We start from the raw sequence: 21173 nt of genomic DNA on the forward strand, positions 1-21173 counted from the left end.
GAGTATCCAATCCCAGGAGAAACAAATGTAAAAAAAAAGTTCGAATTAGAAATTATTTTCATCCTCATTTTACTACAATTACTTTTCATAAATTTGAAATTGATCATATTTTTCTAGATCATTCAACGAAAATCTTCTCTTTAAGATAAACATACATTAAATATAAAAATTAATTGACAAATTCTTAAACCTAGGTGTCTTACCACTAAGATTTATTTATTCTACATGAGGCTAACCTTTCTTTAGATTAATTGTCCATATATAAGTTTAAAAAAATGTATAATTTGTAATGTAAAATGTAAAATTTCTTTAAAACTTCAATTGCTTGATAACCAACTGTTAAATTATTTTAGATAGGCATTGTAATAAAGTATCGCTTATTTATCTGTAAGTAGATAGATAATATACATTTGACATTTGGTGCTAATAAATCGAAAGGTAACTTTGCCTTATCTTACTTTGTATAAACCAATGTATGGATAAAGCAAGGAACCTATAAACGTTAATATCAATTGGAGATCATTGTACATTATCGTGTTTCTCAAATCCATTTTCTTAATTTGTAAAATATCTTAATATCTAGATTTTAATTTTACTTGTAAATTATTTTCATTCAATATAATTCTTTAACTTTAAATTGTCGCAATATTTAAGTCAATTATAATTGTTAATGTTTAGTTTTTCGTGTGTAATTAAGATCTAATAGGCATTTATCATCTTTATAGGATATGCTATTTATATGCCCAGTAATGAAGCATATTTTAGCCAGCAAATGTTTAGTTTTGATGTTATTTTTTCCCGCCTTTTTATCCAAACACGTTTAAAAGGTTTTCGTCACATTAATGAATAAATTTATTTATGTACGATTGTAAATTATGTATATTATAATGTGATCTGATAAATTAAGACGTCGTTTTAATCGTTTGTAAAGAAACTAGGGATGTAACGATTCGTTTTGTTGTTTTTTAATGGTAACACCAATTAAACGATCTAAATTAATGGTCCGATGTCACTGACCTTTATAAATGGACAGGCTATAGGATGTGGTTTTTTGTGCTTATTTGATTTTCGCCATTTTGGCGCTGATGGTTGTGGTGAATAGCGGTGGTGAGAATTTGAATTAATAATAGATATAGAATGAACTGATTGAATATCAACTGACGCGTTTAAGTCGGAACGAAGCAAAAGCTGCTATTATAGAGATTAGTGGCAGAAGTCCTTGTAAATTTTGATTTAAGTGTAGTGTAAGTTATTGTAATCGGGTGCTGATTAATGTTTTCGTTAACTGCATGTGTTTTCTGGCACTTTGCGTACTTATATTATCTGTTACATATCACAGTTGCGCCTGATTCATACAATATTTGTAAATAAATGGATGTCGTAAGTCGTTTGTAATTTCGAACAGTAATTACTGTAAATGGTTTAATTCTTCAGTCGATTGCGTTTGAAAGAGTATTTTCTAGCATTTGTTTATATGCGTTAGGTAGTGCCTTAATTTAATCCAAATGTATTTTATAATCTGTATCAATTTTTCATAACTCATTTAATCGTGTCATAAAGCGTCTGCTATACGACGCAAGTGTCTGTATATTGTGATATAATTTGTTAAGCCTCTTTTTTTTCTTTTTTTTTGCTCAAATTTTTTTTTCACTTTTGGATCTCTGTACTTATCATTGATGAAATTTGTAAGACTGTATTTTAATTTTGTTATGTAAATTTGTTAATTCCACGTAAAATATATAGTTATTTTGAGAATTATGGTCGTTTTTTTTTGTTGAGTTTTGAATAAAACAGTGACGTAGATAAAATAAATAATTTATTTAATATAGTTCGAATACATCAAAGACGCGCGCTGCGACCAGAGCTCGGGTCGTGACTAGACTTTACACTCAACTCTTATGTTATACATAAATTATATTTCTGTACAAACAGAATATCAACACTTACAAGTTACATGTCTACTTAAATAAAAATTGTATATAACTAATACTCGAGTATTAGAATTAATAAAATCCACCGAAATTACACACCATTAGGGCGACATCAGCGCCGTCTACATTAATTGTTAGTCTTTGTTTCGTTACAAGTTGATAAAATATCTAAATACGTAGCGCCATCTAACCTTTTCTTGTACATTTTAAATCAGTTAAATACGAAGAATAGAAAAGATCACCGAAAAAAAACCATTTTTTGGTATTTTTTGATATGGCAATTTTTAACTGATTTTTAGGTGTGTTACTTAGAGCTCCGTGTCGCCGAGCACATTGTACATGAGCCTCTTGAATGAGTTCGACTGCTGGATATCCTCCTCGTGTAAAGAGTTCACCTGTAACATTATACCTACATATTAAATGTTACGTTGCTTATGTACAAAATGTTTTTCTATTGGTGCAGTGATAAAGTTTGTAGTTACAAGTACTGTAGGCTGTTTTATCTTTAGATAGACTATATCAAATAGATATAATTAATAATCTTATTAGGTGATAATAATAATAGAAACACTTACGAAGGTCGTTTGTTTTGTTTTCGAGATCGCCTCAGCTTGTTTGGTTGCTTTCGGAGCAGGCGTCGGCCTCTGTTGATCAAATTTTGCTTGTAACATGAAATTTTGGTGGGTCAACTTAAGAGGCCGCATTTTAGCAATCAATATCAATTTTAGCTCTATAGTGAGGTGAAAAGTTTTTTACAAACTTGTTAATGAGTTTACTGACGCAACATTGTATCGACGTTGGAATATGAAATCGAAAATTGAAAAAAGTAAGCAATTGTGCAGTTCTAGCTTTAAAAAAATGTATCCCCGCCGTTACAAGGTTACGTTGTTTTTGATGGATTGTCAAATGTGACGTATAAAATATCCTACCAATATTTATTAAAATGCTATATATTTATTAAACTAGAACATGAATGAGAAGTAAGAAGTGTGAATGTACCTTGTTGTGAGGCGCTGTGAAGAGCTTGTTGGTGGGCGGCGCGGAGTGCTCTTGCGCGGGCTCGGCCTCGTGCAGCGCGCGGTACGTGTCGGAGGCGGCGGGGTCGTATTGCACCGTGGGCTTGTGACTGCTCGCGCCGACACGAGCGGGTTAGCGTTTAGTTGCGGTAGTCGGTTAGCAGGCGCAACGAATACAAAGAAAATAATTACACTCCTCGTCTAGCGCACGGAGAGGTTAGTACGTACGCGTTAGATAGGATAGGACGTTATATTAATCGTATAGAACTATTCGCTAATTTAATAACATAAACTACTAATTAATACGTGAGAGTAATGAAGTGCTCGATGGATTTCGACACTTTCATTTGGCAACATGTCGACGTTGTCACCATGCGAGATGCGGTCGCGTTGAAATCGAAGAAATAAAGATAGATAGCAAAAATAAATAAAATAAAATAAGCATTAATGCGTCATGAGAGATGGTCGTCGACTTTTGGTGTTTCTAGTAAAACACTTGCCTCTTGACAACGTTCGGCCGCCCGTAATGGCCGTTAGAGCTAAGTGAGCAGAAAATACTCTATTAATACACAAAACTAGCAAATATCATATTAATATTTTAACCTTTTTTATTAGATTTAACATTTGCACACATTTCAATATTAATTGAAATAATCTAATTAATTTTAGCTATGTTATTCACATTCTTTTAATGCCTATCTCAACACGTAATTAGAACACGATTGCAATAATCTATTTGCAAGTCTATGTACAATTAAAAAATTTAGATTTCCCTTAAAACAACTAAGAAAATAATAATTTATCGATATTATCTCATCTAGATGAAAGCTTCAAGGTTCGTATTCCAGAAAGTTCTTTCACCATTTTGACTAGATCAAACCAAACTACAAAATGTGTGTTTTAAAGTTTTTATATTTCTATTTCGCCTGGGATTCGAACCTATAACCAGCATATGCTAGACCACAAGGTCGTCACACAAAGAGATCGTGAATCGTCGCATATTTTGTACCAAATCACTTGGCACATTTCCATGCTCTTGAAATTACTAAAGTGAACTTCGTCCAACAGTTACGTAATATTTTATTTGATTTAACAAAGTGAAGAACTCAATTTTAACTAAAATAATTGTTGTCAATGAAATACAATTATGGTATTTTGTAATAAATATAATAAACAAATATACTGTTAACTTACGGCAAGGGCGTTGTTTGTTGTCGGATCGAGTTGGCGATGTTTTGTTCCGAATATAGGTTGATGGGCGAATTAAATTGCTTGTGCACAAACTGAAAAGATAATAATTACTTTAGTATATCACAATTAGTATTATAAACCGATGTTAATATATAATTCAGATGTTTGTGTGACAATAAAAACACAAAGAGTAGTAATTTCAATGTAAAATTAACATAAAAAATAATAAATATAGGATTGAAAATGACCATAGACTAAAATTGATACAATCCAGTTCAAATTCATTTTTTTCTCATTTGAAATAAACATTTTATAATATGATATATCGGTCTTTTATAGAAATAATGACGCATGACGTATGACAATGCAACTATACAATGAATACTGAAGCTCCACAACAATGACTATAGACACGCGAAAATGCTAATGGATTCGAAGATACGTTGCAACGGATGAATTTTGAAATTAAACTGTTTACTAATGTTATAAACATTGTTTGCAATTATTGTCATGAGATGTTAAGCTATTCTGGCAACTATTGTCATGAGATGGCATGTGTTCTAGAAGAACTTTAACTCTTTTCAGGCCAGTTATAAACACTAACGGTAATTCTTAAATTGGAATCGAATAATGATTACAATTGTTAGTACCTATAAAATCGTACAAAACGCAATTGCAACGTATCTTTGATCAGAAAGAATCGGCTTCGTATCAGAAGTTTAGAGTTATGCGACAAGGTAATGACGTCATGTTAGGATGCGTGAAGCCAGTGACGTCACACGTTAGTGAACCACCTTATTGCCCTCTTCTCCCACCACTCGCTGCAGCACCGACTCCGCCACCTGAGTTTGTTACAGAAATAGCCAAATGTCAACATAACCATGTTTTACGTCGTCTCTATCTCATAATTAAAAAAAAAAAATATGCCAATGTTATGTTTTGTGCCAATCGTGTCTTTATTGTTTTATGATTTTTATTCACAATACTATGAGAACTTTTTGGTATTCAAAGTTGATTTGACAAAATTTAGGTTCAGGCATTTGAATTTAAAGGGCTGATTTTTGGATGGTTGGATTAATCTAATTTATTAAATTAATTTCAGCCAACTATTGGTAACAATCAGTGATGTTCAGTACATGCTTAAATTAAATGTATGTCTAAAAGCGTTAAGTATTCTAATATACGCATTTTTGTGAAGGTTAAATGTGTGAGATCTATGTATGTTTGTGTGTAAAATACGTGCAATATATTGTGACAATTGCGTGTGACCAGTGTAATAGCGTCTTTGTACAATCATTGAGTGTGCGAGTGTAGTGCAATAAGCAAAAGCACTTTAAATTTGTATACTATCGAAATAATACGCATAGTTTGAGAGTTTAGTACAATATTGATAATTTAGAGTGGCTTTGTTGCACTTCCCTCCAGCGGCTTGCTGCGGCTTGTGCCCCGCTCCTTTCCCTATAAGTAGCGCCTATAAAATTGTGTATTACGCAGTATTTGGTGTAAAATCACGAGCTGTCAAAAGGTTGTTGGTACATTACCTTTTGCTTCATGAGTGTGTCGCGGTAGTCGTGGTGCGGTGGCGCGCGCATGGCGGGGTTGGGGTGGTGCCGCAGATAGCTCTCAGTGGGGCCAGGCTCGCGTCGCACTTTCGCGCCCGGCAGCACCAGTGGCGTCGTGCGGTACGGCTGCAATTATACGAAGAAATAATAATTTAGTTTGGATTATTATCAGGACTAGGAATAAAGAATGATGCATTTTGAATATGATATTTTGTTGATTGTAAGATTTATTAACACAATTTAAACGATTTGTTGTTCGCGTCTATAAAATTAAGATATAAAACACCTCAGAAATAAGAATCGAGGCGGATGAAAATTCTATGTTGAATTTCTCTAGTAAAGTTAGTAAACCTCTAATGAAAATATATGCGATATTTACAACATAATTCAGACACGAATGAGTATTAAATTGAACATGGAATAGTATATGGATAACATTTTTTGTTTTTTAAATCGAAAAAGTATTTCTTCATTTTATCAATATTTAATTGTTGACTACAATTCCATTAATTTCTTTTCCTGTTCAGTGTTAGTTTGAAGATATCATAATGGGTTAGAAATGTGTCTTTTATGACATTGGGACCAAAAGATTGTGGTATATAAGATTTAGGAATCATCTGAAGGAAAATGTTTTCTCTGGAAAGTTTTAATTTTATTCCACCAAAGAAGTATAGAAGTATAAATAACAATGATTGATGTTAGCAAGTCTATACATTGGTAGCACTAGCAATGTAGGTTCAATCATTCAAACAGCCGTCTCGGCCGCTCTATAAATAACACCGAGGTTGGTTCATGTGGGTTATTATTGCTGGCACAATTTCGTTACATTTCAAAGATTACGCGATTTTATATGGGTCGCGGTCACTCATTAATAAATTGTGTTTAAAAAGTGAATTAATTTTTATAAAGTTACTAAGAACCAAACCACGGGTAGAAACAAAATCTTACGGGGCTTAGCATTTGTGTTTTCAGTTTTTAGGAAGAATTTTCTACTTTTAACCAGTATTGTTCCAAAGAAGCATGCTTCTTAAACATATTGAAATAAAAATTTATGAAACGTATAAATTAACAACAGAGACGCATAAATTTCCATGTTAACATTACCTCATATTCTGATTTGTATAGATTTTTTACCGAAACCATAACATTAGTTTTCCATTTAGTTATTTTCCGTCATGTAAGCGTGGCTAAAGTTTTAGCGGTTTTAACATAGGTATGGATAGTAAAGATTTTATATAGTTTTGTGTGTTCGTTGCATTAACGAGCCGACGGCGTAGCAAGGCCTACGGAGCATGTAATTGTGCCAGTGGCGCGGCTTTGACGTTTATTTCCGTCTTGTTTACAGAGACGCAACTTCAGTCACTGACGCAACATGCTTCATTTTGCACGATAGGAAATTTTATATATTGTTCTTTTGTTTACACTTAACATAACAAATTATTCACTTTCCTCAATCAGCAAAGAATTCGATTTTCTACGATTAAACCCTGAGAAGTGTAAAAATGTTTTATTTTTGTGTAACTAAGTTTGCTGAAATATCTAATCAGCTGAAATTAATTATAATGTTCTTTAAAAATATTAAAGAGTCAAAGTAAGTGTGTCTGTTTGTTATGAATAGTTTCAAACGAGATGGCTTTCGTGTCCTTTTATGACAGCGATGGCTTGATCGCTTAATGGTTTCTAAACAAAATAAATATTGCTATTATCTTATTATAAACGCGAAAGTTTAGATGGATTATGGATGTTTGGTAGAAGGTATCTTCGGAACGGTTTAACGGATCTTAATAAAATTTGCCACAGTTGTAGAACATAGTTTAGAAGAATACATATGCTACTAATTTTATTACTAAGGTTTTTAAATTTGGCGCGGCCATAGTGGTGGGCGATAACTAGTATCTAATAAAGTAAATGTTGAGTTTATATTTAGGTGATCGTCGTGACTTAAGGTTAAAAGCATTAGGAATTTCTGATGCTAGATGCTAGACATAAGTCATGATTTGTCTGGCGCCAGGCCATGTGTAAAAATAATATATTCTTTATTTTCACATTAGAAAACGTTCGAAAATTATAACTTTAAAATCGGTGCATTGATACTTAAATAGGGTACTTTTATCCCTCGAATATAATTGAACATATAAATAATTATTATGTTAGATTTCGATGGTGTTTGTCAATTATTTTAGGGCATCAACAGTTGCGAAGGTAAAAGAAGGGTAGATCACGATAGAGATAAAATCTTAACGGATTTCTGAGAAAAGATTCCGATGATCTTAATACTACGTCATATGGAATGTACGAAGGCGACGGCCACGAGGCGACGTCGTGACATTGACGCTAAAATAGCGCCCACTGTTGGGAATTTTATATTCCACTAGCTTTTTCTCGCTACTTTGTTTGCGTAGGCTTATTGAAGTAACTAATTTCGATAAAAAGTATACAAAGAGTTTAATATCAATCAATCAAGCAATAAATATATTTTATTTATGCTTTAGATGGATGGATGGATTGAAGGTATCTCCGAAACGGATCAACGGATCTTGAAGAACTTTGGTACGCATGTAGAACATAGTCTGGAAGACACATAGGCTACTTATTAAGTTTTTCTTTCTTCCGCGCGGACGGAGTTGCCTATTAAATCCACCTTGTAGCCCTATCTAATAAATCTTACTAATATTATAAATGCGAAAGTTTATACGGATGGTTGGATGGTTTACTAAATGCACCTGGATAAAATTTGGCGCAGAGATAGCGAGTATGGAATAGCGTATGGGCTACTTACTAAGTTTTTTTTTGAACTTCGCGCATATGAAACATGCAACCTTTTTTATGAGGGTTTGTAGACGCTGTAGAGATTTATTCTTTATTTCGGTTTACTTTTGAATTTGCTTATTCGCAATTGTTCGAAACATTAAGGTGCTATTTATCGTTTTACGATTTCCTAACATAACTAAACTTTGTGAAAATTAAAAATATCTGTTGATTACAGAAGAACCTATATTTATAGAAGTTTCCATTTAAAATATAGCTAATAGGGATAAGTTAGAAAGTAAGTAATGTTTAGTGCGAAATATAGATGATCTTAAAACCTTAATAGATCATGCAATGATATCACTAATTTGTTATACAATACGCAAACTCCAAATGTTCTAGAATTAGATTGTGCGAATCCATTTGGCCACTTAACCACATTAGTACATTAATCATCACAAATCACAGCGAAGGTAAAATATAGTAGGGAAGCCAACCCAGTTTGTGACCACTTCTTCCTCGGGATGCATGGGATCCTGGTACCCGTTGGGGAAGAAATTGGGGTTAACAGCCATATTATTGGCACTCGGTAGCGCGGTCGTTTCGAACTGAGCTCTATCGCGGACTGTGACTCCAGCCAACTCGCCAGTAAACACTACTATACCAAATCTATTTTGGAAATATGACGGGAGAGATAGCCGGCGATGTGGGCGACAGCCTAGATCAGCGGAGCAGCCTTGTCCCACACGAGGGGAGAATTTATTGTAATTTATTAATTCAACATTTGTCTGCCAGAAAAAATCGTACATTTTACTAAATAAAATAAGAGATATTACTAAAATATGATAAATAACTGACAAACATACTGAGGCTATTTTTTATTTCGACATAACATTATAAACAGAAAAATTGCAACACAATAACCTCGTTCAAGGCTCTTAAAAAAAAAACAGTAATTTAACCGTTTTCTTTATCATGAATTGAGTATGTGAGTTTCTTCTATCACGTGTAATCGCACAGGAATCTAATTTTGTTGTAAGTAAAAGAGCCTACATATTTCTGACACTGTGTCGTTACATATGGTTTTTGAATACATTATGTGCAACGTAGTTTTCCTACATGAGATTAATAGCTAGTTAAGTGCAGTAATTTTTTGTCTTATGTGTATTTCGCTAAAATATTCACAATGATGTGTTAGATTTGGCAACAGTTAAAAATGTAATTGATAAATTATTCAATACCAAGATTTAAAAAAATCTTATCTGTAAAAGCCGTTTTACAGAAATAACAAGGTACGGTAAGGAATATTGCTCTTAGACATAAACTATACCTATATACATAAAAAAACTATATATCTTTACAATAAAAAAAATGTAGTGTCTATTTAATAATGCAATAAAACCATGTTTCGCGAACATGATGTATTAGCGATATTGACACCCAAAAACCTATTTTTAAATTTTTTGTCTGTCTGTCTGCGCAAGGCTGCGTTTGTTCCGGGTAATCTCCGAAACGGCTGATTTTGACTGGACTTTGACGGGAAGGTTTCTGATGCACGCGGGATTTTTATAGGCTACTTTTTAAATTTTGTACTCACGAAAGCGCGAGGGGCCGCTAGTTAGGTAATAAAAACTTTAAATGAAATTAATGTCACTTGATGTTTTTTTCCTTATAAGTTTATTAAAAAGGCGACATGCTTACGTTTAATCAAATTGGCAACTTTGAGGCCCTAGAGTTGGCAACATTTTGTTTGGACAAAATGCAACTATATTACGTATCGATACGGCCGATATAAAACAGTCATACATATATTAGCGTCGTATGAATCAGATTGCAATTTAATCAGCCGTATGAAAATTCTAGATTTAAACAAGTGTTTTAGTTGTAGAATTTAACGATTAAAAAACTTTGTTTCTTATCCATTCAAGCAATCCTTCATCAGCGTGAATTGATCTAATTAATAGAGCTAAAATTATAAGGAAAAGTTGTTGGCATCTTTCCAGTCTAAAATCGTTCATCTATGTTTAAAAGTGGTTAACCCATTTCGTCTGAAGCTTTTAAGCAAAATGAGTTTTCGTAATTGCATATTATATATACCCTATCGAAGTTACCATTATTTAATTTAGTCAAAATTTTTATACAAGTTACAAGTTTTTTCTATTACTAGCTGTCATATGAGATTCCTTCGGTGCGTAATTAAAACAAAAAACTTAATTAGTAGTTCTTATTAGTTTTTTTTTCATATTTCATACCGATCAGTTAAGCCCTACTGCTGATACGTGATAACAAAAATCCAATCAAAGTTTCGTATTTAAAATATTAGATATTTGTATGCAGAATACAAAACAGAATTGTATCGGTACAATGATTAAATGTAAACTCAAACCGTCAGTTATATCCGCTTTGGAAGTACATATTTTGTTTAGGTTATTTTGGCAAGAGTACAGATTAAATATAGGCACGTAAGAAGCAACGAGACGACCGGAAATGTATTGAGCTGGGATAAAATAAATATTAACGTCATACTGCATAATGTTTGGTATATATACGTACATATCATTACGTATATAAGTTATTTAACATTACATGAATCATTTATGTAATAAAATGTATTGCACGTTTTTAGATTCGCCTTGAATACGTAGGATGTGTACTTTTTTTTTAGTCTATGACATGTAAATCGTATATTACTCAAAAACTGACCCTTTCTTTTGCATTTTCATTTCCAAAGTGGTCCAGGTGGTCATTTCTGGGGCCCACCAAAGACGGGATAGAGTATCTTGTTGTCTTGTAGTCCTCTCTTACCTGACTTTGAATGGACTCGTCGATGACGTCCTCTCCGCGACTGGAAGGCGGCGTCAGCATGACGGAGCGGAACTCGCCCTCTTGTTGCACAGGGAACTGTGTGTAGGGCGGCACAGGAGTGCTCCGCGGTAAAGACTCCGGTCCGCGCCATGCTGACGGCAACGGACTAGGTGTCCTAAGTAAATAAATCATTTAATGTATTATAATATGTTGATATCTGTGTAAGAGTAATATTAAGACGTACTTGTTTTTTAATTATTTTCAGTACTGAATGCACGTAATTGAATAAATTGTAAACCAACCTCATTATCACGAAAAATAGATTTACTTTCTTTGATCTGTTTGCAGATTTGTTTTATTTTTCTAGTGAATAATTTTTAACGTTGTCCGATAGTGTATATCTTAGTAGGATAGGCAGGTTTAAACAGACCTATTTTATTAGGCTTAAACAAGTAAAATGGGTTACGAATAATACTTATAGTATTACCTGAAGGGAGGTGCAGCGCTGTTGACTATCGGCGAGCGTGGCGCTAGTGTCGCATCGCGCGGCGCCTCGCGGTCCACATCCCTACACATGCTGCTACCTCAATGCACATTCTACATTACGTTACACTGACACAGACAACAAACACATCAGTACTTTCAGCGCAATGGAAGCGCACAGTTATTTACTTACGTTGACAGTAACAACATCCTTGTAAACTTTAATTTTGATTAGTATAGTTAAACAAGGATATCTGAACCGGTGAGAGGCGTTGCTATCGCGTTTGGTTCTGTCAGAATAATATAAAACCAACTTAGACAAAGAAAATGACATAAAATAAAAAAATGATATGATAGCTACAGAACAGATCTTGTGACATTTTTTGGCGTTTTGCGCTAGTGACGCGTCATAATTTAGTGTGTCTTATGCCCACCGGTTGAGATAATCTTGTCAGTCTATATATTTATATTTGAATGTTCATAGTGACACGATATAAGAAAGACGGGACTCTAACATTGATATAAGATATAGTAGTAATGAAAACCTTAATTAGTATAAAATTAGGATTCACAGAATGTGCTAAGAGCTTAGTTTGTATAGATCCTAGAATTAATGAAACAGAGATGCACTTTGTTTGAGCCATGTATTATCCAATTAATCATTAGATCATTGCAGTGATTTATCTGCATCACAAATAACTGTTGTGGCGATAAGCCAAAGACCTTGTCAATGAAATCGAGGGAAAATCCTACGCGTGTATTAATTGATTGATGTAGGAGGGTCTAAAAAAATTGATGTAATACACTTTGTGATAGAAATATGAAAAACAGGAACTAGCAATTTTGAAAATAACATTTCAGATTGCATCATTTCTAATTTGAATGTGAATGGCTGTACTCATTCTTTACTTGTGATGAAAAATGGTACGTAACATTTGGCACTTCATTCGATAACTCCAGTTTTGGGAATTAGTCATTGCTCTTATGCATCATTTTGACATGATATACCGTGGGTTTCTGAGAGCAAAATATCCGTAAAAAACATATCTTCATCCTTGTCATTATCTTTGAACAGTATGTTTTATACGGAGATTTCAGTCTCAGAAACCCACGTTTAAACAAATATACGTTCGCTGAGTTATTGTTAAAATGTGTTTCTCACACCTGGATTAAAAATGATGCTTACGAAATTATATGTTAGATTTATTCTATGCATGAAACATCTGTTAAATTTTGAAACTTTATTTTTATCTAAAATAACTGTGCTATTATTCCTAGTTGGTATTTTTATAATCATTAAGTCTGTTAACTAATATACGTGTTTTTTTTTTTAAATGCATTATAAACAATTAATCTTACTACTATTATAAATGCGAAAATTTAGATAGCTAGATGTTTGATGGATGCTCCACGGATTCTAATGAAATTTGACACAGATGTAAAACGTAGTCCGGAAGAACATATACTTAAAAAGTTTTTTTTTTAATTCAGCGCGGGCTACAGCTATAACAATATAAATAGTGGTATCCTAGTCCTTATTTTTTTTATAGTAGTAGAGTAGCTTCTCACGTCCCGACATTTCTAGGCATTAAAGAAGTTTAGAAAATCATGTATCAAATGTAAACATGCAATCTTACATTAATTTGAACGTGACAGAATTAGTTTATTGCTATCTATTGTACAACAACACAGATCATGCATATTTCCTTCTATGAAACATTTAATGAAAATGTAATCTTTATTATCGTATCTAATGTTCCGTATATCGAAATATGTTAATAATCCGTAATTTTTTATAAAAAAAATTGATTTTTAATACACCTATTAAATTAACTCTTTCCTTTCGCTGTTTTTCTTCCATGCAAAATCAATAAACAATTTATGGGCCTTACAAAATTCTCGAATTTTTATTTTCAAATTCTTGCTGATAGCCATACAACATTTAACATATATAACATCGATGCAACATGCAACAACATCGATATCTTACTCGAATCGATCGTAATATAACGATGGAGTGGGCGAACGCCCAGAGAAACTGCTATAACGTGTCATTGGACATAAGTGTGCACTCGGTCTGCCTCTAAACATACGAACCATGATACAATGATATATATATGATATATGATAGGTAGTCAAATAATCAAATTCGCTGCCTAATATTGTATAGCATACTGTCATCATAAGTGGTAATATTGAGCACGTACAAACTGACAAGGATATCTGACCCGCCGGGCATAAGTTAAACTAAATTATAACAGTTCACTAGCGCCCTCGATCAATGTCCAAAAAGTGCTTTTTAGTACTCTAGTTGTCATTTCATTTTTACTAATTATCTATGCCCGAGTAGGTTTTACTTATTTTATGACAGAATTAACCGTGACAGCAGCGCCTCCCTTACCGACTCAAATATCCTTGTTTAACTATGTTATTATGAAGTTTTCAACCTAATAAATGAATTGTAAGCTTTATGGATAGAAAATAAACGACCTCGAATTTAAAAAGTGACAAACTTAACTAATCTTACTATGAATGCGTTAATACACATGAAGTAATGATTACCTCTGCACCACTAATTTGATCTGGTTATTGGCGTTCTTGAATAGGTTCTGCGCGTCTTCATGGCGCAGGTCGCGTGCATCGTAGTCGTCAATTTTGGCAATGATGTCGCCGCGTGCTAGTTCCTTTCCGGCCGGCGTGCCTGGCGTCACCTGGAAAGTAACATGTTATTGATTAATATAATTATCAAAATTAATACTAAAACGAAACACAGAAACTAATGAGCCGAATATAGAAAATCTTTCAGCAATAAACAGCTCTGTCATCTACAAGTAACCTTGGTTTTATTTATGTTTTAATTAGCCCCAGCGAACCTAGGGTTGCCAGTACTTTAATTAATTACTACTAAAGCAAAGGTAAGCAAAGAATTTTATATTGTATAAACCTGACAATTGACTTCAAAAGTTTTAATTTACCTAGTTTAATTTACCTACTTTGGTGATGTACCATGACCAATTTAACGTGTGAAAAATATCTGCTAAACTGCCATTATTTATAACTTGTAAAGTTATCCATTTGACAGGTGGCGCGGTTTTTACATTGCTGTAATTTTAGTGTTAATTTTGATTGTAATTTCTGGATATATTGTTACCAATTTGCGGTCACACAAACTAGTTATTTTTTAAATAGGCAAACATTTTTGTAAGTTGTAACTTTTAATTCAACTGTTTTTTTATTTATGCCATCGATGTAATCCGCATTTTCCTTTAGATAAATATGAGTATACTTTGAGCAATAATAAATTGCGAATACCAGATGTACGAACATCAAAGACAAAGTTCAGTTTGCGCCGACAAAGCAAATAGAACACTGGATTTAGATTTGCTTTAATGTTCGCTTGTACTGCTGGAAATACTTCAACTATGTTTACTAATACCAAAGTACTTCTTATGGAGTTTATTGATACAAAAGTGGCAAGGTGGCGTTACATTTGGCTTCGTTTGTTTGGGTTAGTATTATTATTTCGGGTTTGTTGTTTGGTATACAAAAGCAATGTAACTTTAGTATTGCTTAAACACTGCCTTACCAATACACAAAAAAAATTATATCTACAATTTTGTACCCATGAACCCATAAATTTATTTTGGAGAAATTTCATATTGTAGCATTGAACTAGCTCTACCATTGAACTACAACACATGTATTACGGCATATGTCATTGTCACCTGTCTCACCTTCGTATCTAGATTCGACCATGACATACGAGGTTTTTGAGCCAGGTTGAAAGATATGAGATGGTTAATATAGTTTTGTAGAGGAGTACAGTCATATTTTGAGAGTTAGTGGGTCGGCTGGCGAGTAGAGTGGTCATGAAATACTACAGAGGGTAGATAAAAGACATGTAATTAGCTAGGACGACCTTGTGCGATAGCAAGGAGGAGGTTGGTTGTGTGTTATGCACCGAGCTTGGCATACAGCCAGTCTAAATGCGGCCACCGGCTCTCCGTGCCAACCGCCGCTGACATTTTTATTGAAAACAACCGGCCGGCCGGACGCGGCCCGTCGAATCCACCCATCGATAGCCGCAAATCCATCACGTCACCGACTCAATGGCGAGGACGTTAGCCTATATTTACACGTGTCCAACGGTAACGACGTCTAGGTTATAGCGGGACGGAATTTTTGTCATTTTGGACACCCCTGGGTTTCACTTGAGGTCGGTGATGAGTACCGCCTGTGTCACCGAGCGCGGCTGGCACACTTCCACGCTTATCTAACACTTTCGCATAGCGATAATGTGGTGTTATTAAAATTTTGCAGCAAAATTACTCTTTGTGGATTGATGGTAGGATTTAGCGAAAATAGTTTTAGAAAGCGAGGAGTGAGCATTTTAAAGTAAGTCCAAAAATTTTTACGAGCATGTGTATATCTCAAAATATGAAAGGCTCATCGTTGCATGAAAAATTAAAATCTAATAGTTTCCAGAAAAATATTATTATACTACATGCTATTCTGTTATTTTTAAAGATACTCTTCTCAGATGAGGCTGACAGATAGGACAGACAGATAGGATCGATTAAGTAGATGTTTTCAATCAAATAATGAATGGACCCATCGAGACATTAATGTACTTTGGTTAGGTCAGCTGATTTATTGCACACTGTTTGTGAATTTTATAAAACCATCCAAAAACTATTTTATACCGAATCGTATTCAACAGGCCTTTTAACATTCCGAGAGTTTGGCACTGTCACAGTTTTGTTTTGTTAAGTGTGTATCATATGAAAGCGACTGCCTCATTCCTTGTAAAAATATTAACAGTAATATGAATCTACTAATTTTGTTTCTGGCATAGAAACGAATTTTAACCTGTTGGTTGTTTTAAATGGGTCGCAATTGTTTTAAGATCTATTATTGTTTTTCCCTGAAGAAACGGTTGATGAAAAGATACAGTATTAAAAACTGTCCCTCAAAGAAATACAGCAAAATAAACTGCTACGACGCTACGCCGTAGATCAGTAATTTTTTCTCGTCTTATTCCAATCAGAATAAAATTGGATTCAAAAAATAATTAATACATAAAAATTATTAAGTCATTTAAATTAAGTATCTGACGCATAGTTAATATTCCCTCGAAAACGTAAAATAAAATTGATAGTGATAATCGTTATGGTGCGTTAATTTCATTATAAATGATTTGAAACTACTTTTCGATTTGTTTGTTTTTACGAAGCGCGAATCGAAACTGTTAGGCGAATGTGAAAACTCGCTTACATCGATTGAGTCATCGATTCAGTCTACCAAAGAGTTTTATGGTAAAAGCAATAATGGGCTCAAGGCTACAGTCTATGATCGTCGGATTTATTACTACTGAGGTCAGCATGGAGTGCATCGAAAAAATAGATACATCCCAGATGGCAGGCGTGTGTTGGTTACTCCTACGCATTGGTTGGAGCTTTCGTTTATGACGCATATGAAATTAATATAAGAGCAGATAAGATAAATTCTTAAGGGAATTTTTAGTTACTAACGTACGTAATGTAAACCTAATACATATTACATACTGGACTAAGTGAACATTGTATAGTCTTCAAGCATCAAAATCGAGACCATTTATTATTTCATACAGAATCACTCAAAACCTATCATGTTATTTATTTGAGAATTATAATTTTGAATTACAGGAGGTTTATTAGGAATATTGTTTGATTTCGCACGGGATCTGATCAACTTCCTATGCGGTATCTCGGCCGACGTTTGTCGATATTTTAATTTTTAAAATACCATGATAAACTGTCAATCATCTTCTCAACACCTCACTTATCCATGTCATTTAAAATTTCGTTAGTGTTCAAGCAGTACTTCTCTTTTGTAAGTACCGACTTATATTAAAGTGTCAACTGGTTCGACTAATATAGTACATGAGTATTATAAATATTTTTGATAAATTAAATAGAATACCACACAAAAAGTTAATAGATATAGTTTAAATATATCTCGCTCGAAGAATCTAGGAGCAGTGACAATAAAACGACACTTCCTATTGTTTTGATTCGTGATTCGTGACCTAGCAGCGACACAACTATGAGCCTAGCCGGCTTTCGTTATAAATAAACCAGAATTAACAACACTCGCGTGACACTCCTAGCTGACTCACTGCTTCTTCGACATATCTTTGTATTTATGCTTACTATCTGTAAAATTTGCTTTGGAACGAAAGAAAAGACGTTTGAAACGTTAGAGTGTTACTTGCTCTATATTTTTTATTTAAAATTTTTAAAAAATACTGATTACTACGAAAATAAAATTATGTCAACTTTATCACTGTGTTCCGGTATTCGGAATTTTACAAATAAAATAAAACTTTTTCTCGTTGTATAGCATCTCTAAAGACTAATGGACTGTCTTTGATCAAATTGTATGCAAAATTAACAGCAGTTAAAATAAAATGGGTCGATGTGAAATTTTGTCGCCAGCTGTCGAACGACTGTGACCGATTCTTGTCCCGAATTATATTTTAGTCATATATTATTAGTGCTTTCAGCGATTTATCACAATTTTACTCGTTAATATTGATTGTGACATATGATTTAAAATAAGTATTGAGTTAAAATATTTAGATAAAATGTAAGAAGATAGAGATAGAGAGACTTTACTAATTGTATCTTTTTTGACAAAATACACAAAATGTTGAAAATAATGTCAGGCACAGTGTATGACAAATTCGTATGGGTGAATGTCTAATTGGATGCTGCTTCGTTTTAAGTCTTGAAAAGCCGACAATAATCGTTGCATATATAAGGTGGATGAAAACTTTTATATCTATTTGCTTAAGACGTATAATACGTTGCTGAATGTATAAATAATTGTTTGTGTCCAGCAGTGCTATAAACACGAGTCTACGTTAATCTTGGTCAACGCTGCTGTAAAAACAGTGAAAGAATTTTCAAAATCGGTACAGTTCTTTCCAAGGATATCCCTCACCCACGATCAAATAATTCTCCTAAACATACATCGACCACCAACATGCACCCCCGGGTAAACATTGTTGAACAGAACCAGCAAGAGGTTTTTGAAGGATACGAGTGTGAAATCTTATGTCCATCTTAAAGTCTTTATATGTAAAGGTGTTCTGTTGAATCTTAAGTTGATTGTTTACGCCGGTTGTTGTATTGACGCAAGCCGAGTTTCAATGGGAAGGGCGTACCCTGGTGACGATGAGCGGGGTGGCGAGGTCAGCGCCACCCACTAGCCGCAGGCCCCAGTTGATGTCGCGGTACTCTCGCCTCAGGGTCACCACGAATGTGTGCAGTCTGCCCATCGTGTAGCCGTGTGCACTGCGCGACACGCGCGCCCTATGCGCGAACGATACCACCACTACGGCGAGACGCGACGTTATGCGCGCAAAATTAGCCTCACCCAAAATCCCAACACTCCCCCTTCCCCCGACCTAGCCTCGTAACCCTGCCTTCCTTCGCAATCGACCTAATTCCTACCACGGAAACTGCAAGCCGATTAACATCCGAAATTTCCAGTAGTATCCTGTCGTGCGCGAGCGCGTTATTTGTAAACGATCGAAATATAATTTATGTAATGCTCGTTCTATATTCTTGTCGATGTTAAACACTACTGAATATATGGGAGGGGTCATGATTTTGTAACATTAAATGGTATGTGCGTAAGATTGTGCATTAACAATATACCTATTTTGCATTGACAGATACAGAAATAGAGCATTAATAATTAAATGTAAGGACAGAGCGAGGTATTGGCCATTTGGCAGGCCGTGAAATGCGCAGGCGGAGACGGATGATATATCGCTCTGTAGATGCAATTGTTTAAGACGATTAGAAGGCATACATTACCGAAGATTAGTATTATAATTAGAATATAAATACTTTCAGTTTCTTCGATGATGCTGCTGACAGATTTATTGAGGTCTAATTTCAAACCGGGTAACGACTCTTGTGACATGTGACATTTTGTGGTGATAAAATAATTAAGAAAAAACTTACTCGTCGTCTTTCGAAACTTCTTTTTTCATCGTCAGGGTCCGGCCTCTGATGCGGAACTCTCCAGAATGCTGGCCTCTGGTACATAGGCATGTTTGGGTCGTTTAGGATCTTCAGTACTACGTAAAAAAAGGTTTACAATATTAGTTTATAACACGAGTAATATTTTAATAAAATTCATACTTAAACAAAGATTTATTTTTACACAATAATTGTAAAAAAAACATAAACACCATTTCTCGGAAAAATGCATATTTACTTATTCCAATAAAACGAGCATTATCTGCAATAAATATTATAAACTTTGGCAAACATTCCGACGTGGAGCAAAACTAATAAAAACATGTTTACAGCACTCAACAAGCAATCCATAGAAAATCTGTATGTGGGTGGTTAGCGAAAAGGTCCGCGATATAAATTATCACTTACGAGGGATGGTGTAAAACAGAAGTGAAATAGTAAGTATTAAAGTGAAGAAAGTATAACTCACCAGAGGGCGTGCGTTGTGTCGCCGTCGAAGTCGCCGCTGGTATTATCCGTAAGGAATAATTCCCGGCGAATATCGGCAGTATCTATTTTTCGCGTCGGAGTATTCGAGCGAGACGTCGCTTCGACAGCGCTCGCTTTCGTGATTTACACGCGCGCCTTTACACCCGCTCTGTTTCTGGGCCGCGCCGAAATTCGCAATAATTTCTTCCCAACGGTCGACACCGCCAAAGCGGTTCATTGCTCCCGATATTTTGTTTGTCAGAGCGAACTCTTTTTTGATAATCACGACGAGTTATATCGTGATTATTTATGTTTCTCTTCAATTAATTTAAAACGGACGACGCCTTAATTCCAAAGAGATTATTGCTCTCCGATTCGAGGAGGAAAATTTAAAAGATTCAAATTTAAACTTTATCATATAAGTTACCAAAATGTACTAAGGTACCAAAATGTACTAAGAGAATAAAAAGAACCGGTTCTTTTTCTTACTCGTATTAAAAGATTACTACTTGTCACAAACAATTAGTTACTTTTTTACTTGGGACAAAACATATAATAAAAATGGAAAAGTTTGATTTCAAGAAAAAACATAGTACATACAATTTTAGTTAAATAATTCAAAAAAAAAAAAAAGTCCAAAACATCAAAAATTATAATAAAAATAAAAACACCATTCTTGATTTAAAAATTTCCTATAATGGTATTTATCGATTTGAAGATGTACAATAAAATGTCCGTAAAATAAAATAAAAAAGAGTCGAGCTAATTATAATCAAAAATACATTACAAATAAACAACAAGTACAAAAGTTAGATCCAAACAAAGCAGATCATTTATAACTAAATGCAATTTACAACAACTGAATAACAATCCAAAATAGCTAAGTTTTTAATTTAGTTAATAAGATAATTATTTTTAGGTATTTGCTATAATTCA

General features: G+C 34.0%; 1 protein-coding gene across 3 annotated transcripts; it reads right to left on the minus strand.

Moving 5' to 3' along the window:
- Positions 1-1799: 1799 nt before the first annotated feature.
- Positions 1800-20426, minus strand: LOC106714993 (PDZ and LIM domain protein 7). 3 transcript variants are annotated; one of them, XM_045678211.1, is made up of 13 exons: positions 20239-20426; positions 19752-19867; positions 14299-14447; positions 13727-13819; positions 11741-11821; positions 11254-11428; positions 5680-5826; positions 4933-4980; positions 4142-4230; positions 3448-3486; positions 2931-3057; positions 2507-2575; positions 1800-2326 (listed from the first exon to the last, which is right to left on the minus strand). In XM_045678211.1, the coding sequence occupies exons 2-13, from the start codon at positions 19839-19841 to the stop codon at positions 2240-2242; spliced, it is 1194 nt and encodes a 397-aa protein (XP_045534167.1). In that variant the 5' UTR covers positions 19842-19867; positions 20239-20426; the 3' UTR covers positions 1800-2239. The 3 variants fall into 3 exon arrangements, with proteins under 3 accessions (XP_045534167.1, XP_045534166.1, XP_045534168.1); XM_045678210.1 differs by lacking the exons at positions 19752-19867; positions 20239-20426 and adding an exon at positions 18944-19143; XM_045678212.1 differs by lacking the exons at positions 3448-3486; positions 19752-19867; positions 20239-20426 and adding an exon at positions 18944-19143.
- Positions 20427-21173: the final 747 nt, after the last annotated feature.

This window comes from Papilio machaon, chromosome 6, assembly GCF_912999745.1.
Source record: "Papilio machaon chromosome 6, ilPapMach1.1, whole genome shotgun sequence".
Taxonomy (NCBI): domain Eukaryota; kingdom Metazoa; phylum Arthropoda; class Insecta; order Lepidoptera; family Papilionidae; genus Papilio; species Papilio machaon.

Bases quoted from the DNA above. Each gene is read 5' to 3' on its own strand.
- LOC106714993 (XM_045678210.1), bottom strand. From the start codon at position 19,057: ATGGGCAGACTGCACACATTCGTGGTGACCCTGAGGCGAGAGTACCGC. The intron at 11,822-13,726 runs GTAAGATATCGA...CAGCATGTGTAG, and splicing joins TTATATTACGATCGATTCGA to GGATGTGGACCGCGAGGCGC. The intron at 3,058-3,447 runs GCAAGTGTTTTA...CGGCGCGAGCAG, and splicing joins CGGCCGAACGTTGTCAAGAG to TCACAAGCCCACGGTGCAAT.